General features: G+C 39.6%; 1 protein-coding gene across 2 annotated transcripts in view; it reads right to left on the reverse strand.

The window, feature by feature from the left end:
* Positions 1-15026, reverse strand: part of NF1 (neurofibromin 1) — a 169197-nt gene that overhangs the window by 102477 nt on the left and 51694 nt on the right. For both annotated transcript variants that reach the window (XM_074974899.1, XM_074974898.1), the window contains exons 20-30: positions 14907-14990; positions 13781-14221; positions 13136-13275; positions 12445-12567; positions 11919-12002; positions 10475-10591; positions 9666-9847; positions 9344-9555; positions 8165-8326; positions 6189-6292; positions 3692-3827 (exon numbers count right to left, since the gene is read on the reverse strand). In XM_074974899.1, the coding sequence (XP_074831000.1) occupies positions 3692-3827; positions 6189-6292; positions 8165-8326; positions 9344-9555; positions 9666-9847; positions 10475-10591; positions 11919-12002; positions 12445-12567; positions 13136-13275; positions 13781-14221; positions 14907-14990 (1785 nt within the window). The remainder of the gene's footprint in view (positions 1-3691; positions 3828-6188; positions 6293-8164; positions 8327-9343; positions 9556-9665; positions 9848-10474; positions 10592-11918; positions 12003-12444; positions 12568-13135; positions 13276-13780; positions 14222-14906; positions 14991-15026) is intronic.

A 15026-nucleotide genomic window follows, 5' to 3' on the forward strand; every position in this document is an offset into this window, starting at 1 on the left:
CAACATACGGAATAAGTTACCTGAAAATGAGTGAGCATGTGTACTAACCATTGCAATAACCAGAGGCTTAACTATTAGTTACATGTTGGTGATTTACACAAGGAAATACCTCTTATCATGAATTCTATTCGCACTACTCGAAGTGCTGTTCAGTGTGGTCCTGACTATCCAAATTAAATCTGTTTTAATGAGATTGTTGCATTAACTGAAAGCAATTCATTTTCAGAATCAATTCTGATTAGTATTTCCTTCACATCCATTTATAAGCCCCCCCCAAAATACTGCAAAATTAGTCCCATTTGCAAGATTGAATACACTTCATGCTGGGAGATGGCAGATTCCCTTAGGGATTTTTATGAGGTTGCTTAAAAGAACTGTTTTACTCTTTCCCAGCCAAAATTATTGTATATGGGGGCTGTCTGTTATATATGAACCATAGCGTTCTAAAAGTAGAGTTATATAATGCAAAATAAAGAATGACAATTCAGACATAATTCTCATTTCTTTAGTCTTGGCCACCATCTTCAAATTTCTCTAGTACTTGAATGTAGGGGAATAAGCTAATGAATGTTTTGATAAACCAAACGTGGCGTAAAGAGGAGAAAGTAGGAGACAACGGGCAAAGAAATGCAAATAAAAGGCTATTCACAACAAATTCAAAATCAAGCCTTATTTACAGCAGGCTGAAGATAGCAGACTGTTCAAAGACCTCAAGTACTCCTCAATTGCCAGATGAAAACTAGTTTATTTTAGCATTGTATTTTTCCAATTAATCTCATTTGTACTTTTTTGGCAAAGTCCAGTGAGACACTTGGTTCCAAGAGCAACCTAGTTGGTACATAAATGCTTCAAAAGGTGAGAAGTAAAAATGTATCTTAGCAGTCCTCTGTAGGATTTTCTTTGGCAATATCTCAATGTATATGTTCCAGTAGCCATGGAATTGAACTAAAAAACTTCTGTACACAAATAAATGTAACTGTTAGAAATAGGTTTGAAAATATTCTCTCTCAACAAATTTTGCTAAGTAATAGTATATAAGAAACTAGCTCAGACAAAGAGACAGAACCTAGACCAGAGGAAATAACATCAAGTAACTGAAGCAATACTCAAGGTTTTATCTAAAGTTGTCAGTCAATAATGTTAAAAACACCCCCGCACATCATCCATGAAGCAGTATTTGTTTCATCTTGAAAGGAAACCTGCCTGTCATCCCCTCAAGCCCACTGGATGCAACTTCCTAAAACCACCCCTAGGTGGAGAGAAAATGAACGATCAGACTATTTTATATCACAGGCACAGGCTATTTTTATAGATCTAGACCCATGTAAAAGAGAGTTGATTAGAGGTATCTTTCAATGACTTGAATGTGAAATTGATGTATTTCTCTTTATTCCCCTTATTTGGCATTTTGTACTTGAAGACCTGTGATTAAAAAGTTAAAAAATAATCTCTGCTCAATTTGTTTTGGATATCTAATCTTCAGGAATTTGAGAGGAGTCCTATATTTTCAATCAGCACCAAAAACAATGCATTGTTTGTAGAGTACTCACCTTAAAAGCCAAAAAAGTTACATTTATAGAAGGAATATTTAGTGGGTAGAAAACAACGATGCAGTAGTTCTGGTCTACCCCAGTATGGGTAATTCTTTTACAACACACAAAGAGCTCAGGAAAGTGTGTTCTCCCAGAACTTAAGACAGGATTATTTACTATGGAAAAGTATCTTTTTCTCTTTTCCATACTGAAATGCATGCTGCCAAGCAGGATTGATTCTTTGCTGTATTGGCTTTAACACAAAAGTAATTGCAGATGGGGTCTCTGTTTTTGCATCTTATTCCTTACTTGCACCTGGATTTTTTGCATCCCACCTTTAAAATTAAACTTGGATACCACTCAGATGTGGTACCACTCAGGGGTCACCAAATGAAATTAATAGGTAGCACCTTTAAAAACAAACAAAAGGAAGTATTTCTTCACACAATGCACAGTCAACCTGTGGAACTCTTTGCCAGAGGATGTTGTGAAGGTCAAGACTGTAACAGCGTTCGAAAAAACAACTAGATAAATTCATGGAGGATAGGTCCATCAATGGCTATTAGCCAGGATGGGCAGGGATGGTGTCCTAGCCTCGGATTGCCAGAAGCTGGGAATGAGCAACAGGCGATGGATCACTTGATAATTACTGTTCATTCCCTCTGGGGCACATGGCATTGGCCACTGTTGGAAGACCGGATACTGGGCAAGATGGACCTTTGGTCTGACCCAGTATGGCCGTTCTTAGGTGCAGAACATATGCTGCACCACCCCCATTTTAAGGTTACCAGTGTCCTACCTGCCAACAGATGAACTTAAAACTTTCCCTCCTTTTACAATATATAGCTTCATAATAGAGAATGCTTTTATATGATTAAGTATAAGAGCTTAGAGAAATCTTTCAGAAAGTGCTCTATGAGAGAGCACAGTACATGTGGGACAAAGGAATAAAGACTGAATGTTGCATTGGCTTGGCTCTCTCTATGCTCACAGACACAACACTTCCTGAGTCCGCATGTTTTACTAGCTTCAAGAGTAAGTCCTAAGACAACTCTCTACTAACATATTGCCATTAACATTTCGGGATATATGCTGCTTGAGACAATCTAAATTTAAACTTACTGATGCAACATCAACTTGGAATTTAGAAGTTATTTTAAAATGACAGGAGTCAACTAAGAGCTTCTACTAAAATCAACAGAAAATTTGCATAAAATAGAGTTATATATCACAGTTTGAGAAACCCTCAAACTGTGAAGCTTGTATGATATTTTCCATTTTAACCAGCTTCACAATAAAGTGAGCTGAAGAACATTTTAAACCGTTAGTTCTGTTCATTCGTATCTGATGAATAATATTTCTGCAGAACTAACGTGGATAATAGTTTTTATACGTTTTTTACTGAAACAGAAAAACAGTTACGTTTTACTTCAAAGAGAACAGTTTGTGCACTTACTGTACTTAAAGTAGAGGACTGAAGACAACTATTTAAATTCAGGGACTTTTTAATAGCTTTTGTATTTATGCAGCTAACACATATGTAGCTAATACCTATGATCTTTTTAAAGATCGATGGATGGATAATTATACTATTATGTAGAGCAAACCATTATTAGTTGAATGGATTTTATACAGTGGAAGTCACTCCAGGTACAGAAAGTAAATGCGCATATTGCCATTAAATTCAAAACACTTGTTTAATCTTCCTCCACACTTGCCAGACTTTCCCTCTTTGCTGCCCTCACCCTCAAAGGCTCCACACTGTACACTTCTGGCAAGAACAGCTGCCCTCTTACCTCCGCAGCTAACCAATGCTGTGCCTTCAGTCTCCTAGTAGAGGTGTTAGAGCAAGACAAGATGACCCCACCCTTATTAGCTCAGGGTGCTCAGCTGTGAATTCAAAGTGGCATTACCACAGGACTGCCAGGCCAGCCCCATAAACACAGTTCATTCCCTAGGCTAAGATTATGTATGCTGAATTTCAGCTTGGAGGATTAATTACATAAATCCTATAAAACAGTTTTAAGAAAGAAATGGTCATAGCACTTTATTATTGGCCCATGGCATGAAATAACAGTTTTAAACCAGAAATTCTGACCTTTACAATCTCTACAACAAAACTTAGGGTTTAAAGATTTAAACCCTAACTGTGGGCATACCTGGTACAGACAATGGCACACGCTGCGAAGCTGGGGTGGAAACTCAGAAGAGGAATTAATGATTGCATGGAAGAATTTCTCGGTCATCTGCAGGAGACTCCGTTGGTTGGCTTCAAGACTTTCTGTATGCTCCAATCTGCAACAGACCCATACATATGACAATCTTTCAAAATGTTACCATTCAAAAAACATACAAGTTGCTCTTATATGTTCGATAGCAGCCATGTTTCTGTGTAACATTACTAGCAACCTTGTTGACTAACGACCTACCAATAGAGACATCTGCACAACAGATTTTACCTAAGAGGCAGAATGAGTTGAACAAAGTAGTTCACAAATATCAGGCCATTTTACAGCTTTGTAAAATAAATCATGATAATGGAATTCTCATCCATCACTACCCTTAACAGCCATGCACACAGTTTAGGGTCTCACATACCCATGGAGGATGAGAAGTCCAGCAACTGTATAATAAAGTTGAGAACATCTCCAACAAGACAGGTATTGTTTGTGCCTTAAGATCCGCATACGTAACAGGTTTTGTCAGGGTCATGGTTTTATTGAAAGTTCAAGCAGTTACTGAGGTAGCCATAGATAGGTATATTTCATGCAGGTAAAAGGGGTATTTATAAATGTGGCCATTTATCACTTCCCAAAGTCAAACATATGGATACAAGCACAGAAAAGGAAGCTTATGTTTTGGGAAAGCTATTTTAGCTAGTGTAAAATAAAAAAAAGGGAGAGACTTGCAGAACAGAGTTAGAAAAAAAGGAACTACAAAATAATCTAACCATTTAGTATACATTCTGAGGAGATATGGGAGTAATCAGGACAAAGTAGGCCATATAAAAAGAAAAACTTTCGTAGCTGAACAACTGGTTTACTGGCTTAGAGCAAATGATCTGCAGAGCTATGGGCAAGAGTCACATAGCAGGCCAGATTCGTATGGTCCATATTCAGGTACGGCATTGGCCAATGGCCATGCTGCCAAGGTGGCACTGTAGAAGTCGACGCAGCATCCAGTGACCAATCGCGCTGGTGATGCCTCGGCAAGGGGCTAACCTACCCTTCCGTGCCAGAGGAATCCCCTTGCGGTGACCACGGTGGAGCCATCAACGCCTGCGTTTGTCATCTGACCGACGCCACTGGAGACCAGCGCTTCGAATGGTACCGGTGCTGGGGGGACCGGTACTGCAATGGAGATCACTCCCGCGGTGCGGGTGATGGGGACCTACGCCGAGAAGACGACCAGCGGGAGGGTGAACAGTGCTGGTAATACAGAGACCAGCAACTCCTCCAGGCGACCTGCGTTAAGAGGGCAGAGTCCGCGAACGCGGTGCCGGTGCTTTAGGGTGAGCCCCTGAGGGCCTGGACTGCGAAGCCGTAGATCTGTGGCATGGAGTCGGAGAGTATTGCCTCGGTTCAGGAGACAGGCGGTGCTCACCTGCCTCTGGGGGGTCTTGGCGACTAGCCTGCACTTGTAGGGAGCCTTTGCCACTCCCTGGGGCACGCGCGGTGCCAGCAGCGCTGGTAGAGGCCTCTGCTCTCTATGCGCCGGGAGAGCCTGGGAAGGCACTGATCCCACCACAAGTCTGCGTCCCCAACTGCTCCTTGGAGTTGGCAGTGGATCCTTTGGGGGACTAAGGGCCCTGACTGGGGAGACACGTCCATGTGCCTCCAATGTGGGCGGGCGGCCCGAACTGGCTCCTTTGCCCGATGGCCTTTCTTCCCTGGTGCCGGAGAGCCTTGTTTCTTGGTCTTCTTCCTGGGCACGGCGACAGAGAGCAGTGCCGGGGGTGTGCTACGCACTGAGACAGAGGTACTAGCAGTGAAGTCCAGCTGGGATGGCTCGGAAGCTGGTCGGAGGGCAGCTTCCATGAGGGGAGCCCTCAAACGGATGTTGTGCTCCATCTGAGTCCTGGGTCGAAAATGTTTACAGATACAACCCCTGTCCTTCACACGTGATTCCCCTAAGCACTTGAGGCAACTGCTGTGGGGGTCACTAACAGGCATAGGCCTGTTGCATTCTGAGCAGGGCTTAAACCCCAAAGGACCAGGGCATGCCCCGCCTGGGGCTAAATCCTCAATGGGACTCTAACTTTAACTACATTTAACAATTACTTAACACTAACTTCTATAAACAAGCTATTTACAAGGCCCTAAGGCTCAAAGTAGAAGAGACGAAACCGCTAGCCCTTGCTATGAAAGGGAAGGTGCTCCGACTAACCACCATGGGCGGTAAGAAGGAACCGAGTGGGCATAGGGCTGGCAGTGCCCGATATACCGACACATGTGCGTGGCACTCAAGGGGGTGCCAGAGCCGACCCTACGGATACCACTAGGGCAAAAATCTCTGACGACTACGCAAGGGGCACACACACACCTAGAATGGAGTCGACATGAGCAAGCACTCAAAGGAAAAAAAATCAATCCTGTCAAATTAGTGTGAATGGCAAACAGGCTTATAAATAATGATAATTTTTTTCACATTTCAAACCTTGTAGGATCCACCTCAAAGCTGACATGTTGCCATTCAGAGGATGTGATCACAGTCCTCAATAAAGGTTCCAGGAGCTTCTGCAGATATGTAGCACCATATACCTATGGAGAAAATACATCAGAATGTGTGGCCAGGCCAGCATAACTCAAAGCACAAGAATATTTTCAAATACTGAGTATGTCAAGCTTTATACACTAATTCTATTTTGTCCTACATCTGATTATGTTTGTACAAGCAATGAATCTTAAAATATATTCTCTAAGATTATATAGTTCTCCTAGCCAGAATGCTACACACACAAGCAAACATATGCTTAAGAAATGTGAAAAGTACTTAGAATTATCACTTTCCTGTCTGAGAAGTTTATGCACAAATGCTATTAAGTACTATATTAAACTTTTGAAGTATATCAAATTAAAGTAAACAAGCTTTCAAAATAGTACAATAAGAAAAACATGCGAATACAAGTCACTACCTCTCTCATTTATAACAGGTTTTTTTAAAGACTGCATACTCCTAACTTAAAAGCTATTGACTACCTACCCAAAAAGATACCAAGTTCATCATCACTGCTTTATTTGTAGAAGTATCTATGCAATTTGGGTTCCAAATGCTTATTTTCTTATGAATTGAATGCACAGAAGGAGGAAATATTTCTTGAACAAGTTAAGGACAGAGACTGTTCCACAGTTTTTTAAATAAGATGGCTGATAAAACAGCTACCAGTTAAAATAACTTTTTCGCATCATCTTTGACTTGATAAACAGGTCTTAAATTGATCGGATTAGGGCATAGGACAGAATCATGTAAAGTTAATATTTGTACTTCATAGGATCATTTCTGGAATGCAAAGTTATAACTGAGTTCTACAATTATTTTCATAAACGATTCCTCCTAAATAACTAATTAAAGCAGAAGTTATCAAATGTTGTAAGCCTCTTTAAAAACAGATGGGACTCCTGCTTAGCCTACATCAATTCAATGCCCCCATCTCAGTTTACCTAGTTCCTAACAAGGCCTTAAACTGGAATTCAGTTTATTTGAAGAAAGGCCAGACTTTGTTTCCCATCTCTGTGAGGACAGGGAGAAAGACACCTTCTGCAAAAAGGAGTACTTGTGGCACCTTAGAGATGAACACATTTATTTGAGCATAAGCTTTCGTGAGCTGCAGCTCACTTCATCGGAAATTAGCCTCTTGGGAGCAGCCTTCCAATTCTTCAGTAAGCTAGATCTGCATTCTAGAATCACCCATCTGATTGCCTGGGCAGACTTCAACTAAACCAACTTAAAATACATTTGAATATTCTGACTAGGACTGAAGACTGCAGCGACTGCCTAACAGATCCTAAAATATTAGAAGATGGGTAAAAAGAGCGTTAGCTAGTCCCACCACTTGCATCAAATAGGAAACAATTATACTCTACCTGCATTTAACGAACATTGACTTGAATGTGTCTACTAAGTCTGCTATAAATACTTCTATTATGCAAACTTTTCCATTACGGTATTTAACTTCCACCCTGGTAGCTCTGAAACAGATGAACCCTGCAGAATGAACACTGGGCTCCCTGGAAACTTTCAAGGCAGCCTCCAGATTAAAGTGTGAACTAAAGAGGGTGTGTCATGAAGTCACCAAAAAAGTTTTGCCCCACCACCCCATCCCAAATCAGGCCTCGGCATGGAAGGTCTCCAAGGATTAGACACCATAAGTGTTTATAAAAAAAGAACTGCATGGCATCTTCATGAACTTTCAAGAATTGTCTGTGACTGTGTAGACAAATACAGCCATCAAGTTATAGTTTGCACTCTCCAGTCATCAGAACTATCTAATTTTCAATTATCTATTTCAAGTACTCAGAGTTTAATGTAATCCAACTGCAGTTTCACATTTCTGAGTTAATACATTTTTTCCTGTTAGTCTGTCACTCTTCAAAAGAGTTTTATAAACAGGAACCTAAGCTCATACAACTTACCTTAAAACAGAAAGTCATTATTTTACTGGCCAAGCTATTTCCCCTGAACAGAGTCTGCATGGAATCTGCCAGTTCCACTTCCTTAGAAAACATGTTCCAAAGCAGCTGGTAGAGCAAGTGCCGGGAGTCAAAGAGGGTGACCAGGACACGAGCTAGTTCATCCTTAAGGAACAGAAATAAAGAGGTTAGTGTGTCACAGCAGTAAAGAGGCTGGATTGTGAAAACCTCCCCAAACATGTCTAATGTAAATTGTGCTAGAAAAAGATGTCAGTGACAACTTGCCTCTCAAGTATTCTAGCTTACGCTAAATATTTTCTTCTATTTAGTAGTTTGTCCTGTTTTGAAATATTTGACCACATTAAAATTTGTATAGCACAGGCTGAAACATGGTCTAGAATGTTTCAGCCTGTGCTACACCAATTTTAATGTGGTCAAATATTTCAAAACAGGACAAACTACTAAATAGAAGAAAATATTTAGCGCAAGCTAGAATACTTGAGAGGCAAACTGTCCCGTTAAGTCTTGCAAGTAAACCTTAAAGTGTGCTCATCCCACTCCCCCACTTCTAATTTTATTTCTAAATCTCTCCTCGAGTACCCCACCAGATCATGTTATACTGGTAGGTTCTTTAATATGTTCCTAAAACCATCTCACTTGTGAGCCTATGATGAACCATGGTGGAAGTCTAATTGATTCACCCACTGTATAAACAGACCACAGACAGATCAGGGAAAAAGCACATTAGGTTACCAAAACACAGGCCTACTCTGGTATTACAGTACATATACCCAACAGTCCCCACACCGAGCAACATTAAAAGGACAAGAAAGAACTATTTTACCATAACAGGCTAACAATTACTGTTTCAACTATAATTTTAAAATATACCACAATATCTTAGTTTAGACTAAAGCTCTCAGCAAAGTAGACCCAATCACAGTTGTAGAATCCTCTGAGAAAAAGGTCATGTATTACAACACAGTCCCTAACAGGGTAGCCTCAACTCTTCGTTTCTTTAGTCAACTTTTGTTTCAACATTATCATTAAATTGGAAGAGCAGTAAATTTAATTCCAAGTCTTATGTAAGACTTTTTAAAGGAGTTAAGCAGGTTACATCTTACGAAACAAAATGCACTCGGTTAACAAATATCGTGTAACTGGATGTGTGAATCAACTTACCCACTGCGAACAAGGCACCACATTGGCCAATGCCATAGCAATAGGTAGCTCTCCTTGGTCACCCATCATAGTGACCAATTCCACCAATCTCTCAAACCGATCTGCTAGTACAGTTTCTGCTAGCGTATCAAACTCTGTACCCTGCTGTAGAATTTTGGTGAGGACTTCCATAAATGTAGCTCTTGTTTGGAGATCTTTATGATAACCTAAGCCTAACAAGATAGTAACAAAATAAAGACTTGAGTCACAAAGTCATGTACTTCTTAATTAAGGCTCAAGCCTTCGTATGTGAATCATAAACAGTTGTTTCTAACTACTTTACCTATTGAGTGCATAAGGCCACTGTCCACATTAGCATTGAGTAAGTTTGACATAGCAAGAACAGTGCAGTGTCGCAACGAAGCCAGTCTTCGAGACATTCCACGTTTCCTGCCACCTGTTTGTGCACTTTCATCTTCAACTTCACTACAGTCATTTAGAAGGTTCATAAATAGAGTGAAATATCTAAAACAAAAACAACATTTGTAGATCTGGATAAGTGAGACTTTGTTTTAAAAAAAAAAAAAAGAGTCAATCTTCCAGCAGAATGGTCTAGGATGTAAAAAATAGAATGACTCTGTTGTACACCTCCCAGAAATATAAGTTAGACTTGCTCTGGGTATTTTTCTCTTTTTTTGTTTTCTTTTGTGTTTTACTGTGATTATTATCATCATCTACAGCTTCTAAAGAATGTATGGTGAGAGTGGGAAGGCAGTATCACAAAGCCTGCATGGAGAATTCCTCAGACCCGGCAACTGAATTTCATGGGATTGCTTTTCTAAAAGATTGCATATTCTTCCATTCATAAAATTAAAATTGAAACAAGATAATTCTGTGAAATAAGCATATACACACGCTTGGAGAAAACAAAGTTACATTTAATGACTGCTTTCCAAATATTTTTACGTTTACAAACTGAAGTGTTTGCTTAAACCTCTGAGGGAGATTCGCAAATTCAGAGGATATACTGAGGCAACTCCCTGAATAAAATTAACCCTTGCAAGATTAAGAATTTGCTTCATAATAAACACAGAATAATGTATCTGCCTTAAATTATAGTAGAATTGAAATTGTTTGAAAATGACTATTTACTTAAGAAATAATTGGGATTTGGCTTCCATCAGTTCAACACCATCTCCTTCTTCAGGCTGTAGTGGAAGCCCAGCAAGAAGAGAGACCACTGCTTCCATACTTGCTTGGTCTAGATCTCTGAATCAAAAATGAAACAGAGTTAAATTAAACAGGGCCAGCGTCTTAGTCTAAAAACTTACTATGCCTACTAAAAATCTAAGTCTAATTTATAAGATACTTATGGATCATATTATAAGCATGATCACTCTTTCTGCAGTTCTCAGAATGACATTAGCTTTGGTCATAGTTCATGGCAAGTCAAAATGAAATGATTCTCATTCATAATGTTAAAGGTGAACTGAATTTTTTTTTTTTAAATCTTCAACCATTTGTTTAAAAAAATGTAGGTTTAATCTTAAAAATGACATAGTTTAAACAAACTGTTAATTCCTCTTACTTGCCAAAACTGAAGTTTAGAGCTCTGCATTTTCCTTTAGGTTGTAAGACATGCAGCCTATGTTCTGTTTCAAGGTGTACAGTCATCAAGTAACAAGAGAAACAGAACCTGAACTTGGGTCTTGATAAGCAAAAACCCTTGAACAATACAATGAAGTTTTCTTTTCAAAGGAAGCCTTGAACATGTATTGCCTTTATACTAAAATAGTCAAAAGAAGTTTAAACATTTTATCATATTACATATCACCTTTAGCAGATGAGGGTTTCTCTATAAAAATGTTTAAGGCTGGATCTGCAAAAGGATTTAGGTGCATAACTTCCACTTTAGGTGTCTAACTCCCAGAATCTGGCTGCATTCGGATTCACAAAGCACCTCTCCCAGGAAGGGGGGTGGAGCTTAGTACACACCCCTGTGGCTGGCATCTCCAATTAGCTCCTTGGGCAAGGAGCTGCCTCCCGTATTGTTTTTTGTGAATCCCATTCTCAGGCACCTCTCTCTCCCTATTCACAGAAAAGAGAGCCTAGATGCTGACACTCAGGTTCTGAATGCAAGTGATTTTCTTAGGCACCTAAATTGATTGTGAATCTAGCCCCAGCGTGACTCTACTCTGCACTAGTCTGCATGGACCCTGCTGATTCGCGGTAACAGTTCGTTGATGTGCTCTCATCTACTACCACTTGAAAGAGGGCTAGATGAAAGCCCATTAACTAATTGTTAATATGTCAGCAGTGTCCACACAGTTAGTCCACGGAAGGCTTGTGAGGGGCAGGTTCACACCCCAGTTTTGCCATGAACTAAATGGTCACGTACACAAGCCCTGAGACCCTTTAGAAGTGCGATGCCTAGCTTGTATCTATTTCTGAATGAGCATGCTAAAAAGAGTAGTGCAGCTGTGGTAGCATGGCCAGCAGCGCTACCGTGCCAGCTTATGCGAGCTGGGAATCACACCCCCGAGCATGCAGTGTAGAGACAGCCTCAGAAAGAGTATTCTGTCAACCTCTCTCTCACCTTGTCAGGCATTTTACATCTTCATCTGTTGCCTGGTTGGATGTGCCCATAACCCAGTCTGTCAGATATTCCACCATTTTGTTCCTATAAGAAATATTACAGTACAGAAAACTGAAAATATACTGTCTGAAGTGGTATTTTTAATTATTAACTTTATATTTTACAAACACATTTAAACTGCAAACCTTAACGATTAACTCGGTTTAGTAACTGTAGGGTACTGATTAAGGCTCTGATCCTGCACTGACTTCCAATAGAACCCTGCACCCATGTAGAGTCCCTACTGTCAGACTTCAAGAGGACTCTGCACAGGCATAGAGGTCCATGGTAGCAAACCCTGATGCAGGATTGAGGCCTAAATTAAATACAAAGAAACAAGAAAATGTTTTGCATGTTAGTAAGAAAGTGTCACCCCCACACCCACCTGCCCACTATACTCCACAAGAACACACTACCCCAAATAGAACCACTATAATTATTATTATGAATTATCGTTATTGGAATTACTGTTTATTTTAGTACTCACCTAAATTTCATCTCTTGGCAAAATGAAAGGTCATCTCGCCTCTCCATCATTACCTCCACTAGTTGACAGAGTTTAGTTTTTATTTGAATTGCATGTACCAAATTTCCAAGCACACGTACGTATCTGTGAAGGTCAGAATAAGTAAAACACTAAATAAATTAACTTCAAAGCATTCGGGGGGGATGACACATTTGAGGAATTTCTTCTGGTTGTCTAGAATTACACTTGTATAACCAGTCATTGCAGACCTTGAGTGAGATTTTCCAATCTGTGACCAGTGGCTTTTAAAGCAGCTTGAGATAGCCAGTGAAGAATTTCCTCTGTGCTGGGCAAGCTGACTGAGATGGCTCTGTACCATCCTACACTGGTCCCCACTTACCCCACAGATGAAGTGAGAGGGAGACGTGTCATGAATGTTTTGGAGATAGGAAGTGAGAGAAAAGGGAGGAGACGGGGAATGGCAGAACTGATAGTTTGACTGTCTACTGGAGGACCTTACATCATGGCAAAAATCAGAGCTGCTCCCCTATAGCTTTAACTTCTGCCAGTGTCTGGGGGCTGAGAATCAGAACATTAACCAGCTTCCTACATCTCTGCTATTGCACCCAAGCAGAGCATGAAGTGGGGTGGAGACACTGCGTGATTATCTAAAAACTTACTCTGCAGAGGGGAAACAGTCAAGATTTCTTACCTGACTAGATTTAGCATCATGGTCTCTATACTAGCTTGCCCCAGATGTTCTGAGCTCCCTTCAGTATGATTATCAAGCAGGTTTTTCATTATAGCAATAGTCTGCTCTACAAATTGTGTGTTGGTCTCAGTTAACAAAACCTATAGGAAGAAGACATCGAGTCGTAATTCTTAGAAGTGATGCCCAAAAATAAATGAATTAAATGTATATAATATTAGAAAATATTTATATTACTGTAGCACTCGGCAGCTATCTAATGGACAAATACTGTTCTGATTTACCTACTCAGAAGAATTCCAACACTTAACAGAGCTAAGGTCTCAAAAAGTTTATCTAATAAAGACAGCATTTTCCCAGAATATAAATCCTATTAAGTAGGAAGATAGTTAAAAGTTAAAAAAAAAAAATTTAAGCATGCTAGACTAATATAGTCTGGAATCTCAAATGCAAATTAAGAATTGTATGGTCTATTCACACAATCATCATCATCATGATGCCTTCCATCATGTAATAAATAGTTCTCTGGCTCTTTGTGTAAAAACACAAACAAAGAGGTAGGTATCAATTTTAAACATCTATGTGAAGGGTAAGATAGCTGATATTTTCAATATGATAAAAACATGAAAACATATCCAAACATTTTACCTGTCCTTGAGAGTCAAAAAATTTGCTGATGGTATTCTTCATTTTGTTAAACAGCATTGGATAAAGTGCTGGACTCAGTTCCAGACCCACCAGATCTTTAATATTAGTCCGTATCTGAAGTCCCACTTTCTCATGGTTACAGACCATTAGAGATAGTAATCTATCTATGAATTTGCTAACAGGAGTCTCTGCATTTCCCTCGGTGGATACCATAGATATCATGGAGCCTTTACGCTCATTGATTGGACCCATGGGTGGACTGTAAGTTGCTAATCCTGCATTGCTGCGATGCTGGAGACACACTCCTCCAAGAGCACACAAGAACCCTGTCATGTTGATCCATTCCTGCAGAGAATCTGTGTCAGACAAGTCTATGGAGCCTCCCCCACTAACATGAGACATTCGTCGCCTGACAATTGTCTTGTGAAGGCTATCAGTAACCTGGAAAAGAGTTGTTCAAAATGAGATCTCTCTCGAATTACAAGCAATCATCAGCTAAAGAAAACAGACCTTTTAAGTGTCATTCAGTAAAGAAATCCAATAATTTATAAATTTAAAACAATGTCAATAAAAAACTATTCAATTCTCAGGAGATTTTGCAAATCGTTACATCAAAGGCAAGTAGGTAGGAGAGTATAAACTGAAATGTGTCCTTAAGTCGCATTCTCTGTCAATCACTTCAAAAAAGAAGTCTATACTAGCTTATGATTGGTACCAATGATACATTTTTAATTCTTATTTTCATAGTAAATGTAAGGGAGACGTGAAAATTTTTGACTTCACGTAAGCTTGAGAAACACTGATTCTGATCATGATTACTCTGTTTCCAACTATACTGTGTACTCAGTGAAGTGGGCAGAAAGGGTGAACCCACTAGTATACTCCAGAGGTAATGCCCAACTCAGTGTATCACTGCAGAGCGCACAGGAACAACTCATCAGCTATGGAATGATTTCAGAAGTAACTCAAGTCACCCATATGAGGGATTGATTGAAAAGAGTGTTAAATTAAAAGTTTAAAAAATTAAAGTTAGATATAAATTAATATGGTAAACTTAAATGACTAGAAAATACAAGATTTCTGTCAGCACTTCTGATAACTGAATAGATAGGAAGCTTCAGAATACCTGGCCATCTTCCATTTTGGTCTTTGGATAGTTGAGGATTAGTTTTGTAGCTTGTTCCCACTTTGTATATGTATCTTCCCACGCCTAAAATACATCACATCAAGAATTTCAGGTATTTAC

Source organism: Natator depressus, chromosome 17, assembly GCF_965152275.1.
Source record: "Natator depressus isolate rNatDep1 chromosome 17, rNatDep2.hap1, whole genome shotgun sequence".
Taxonomy (NCBI): Eukaryota; Metazoa; Chordata; order Testudines; family Cheloniidae; genus Natator; species Natator depressus.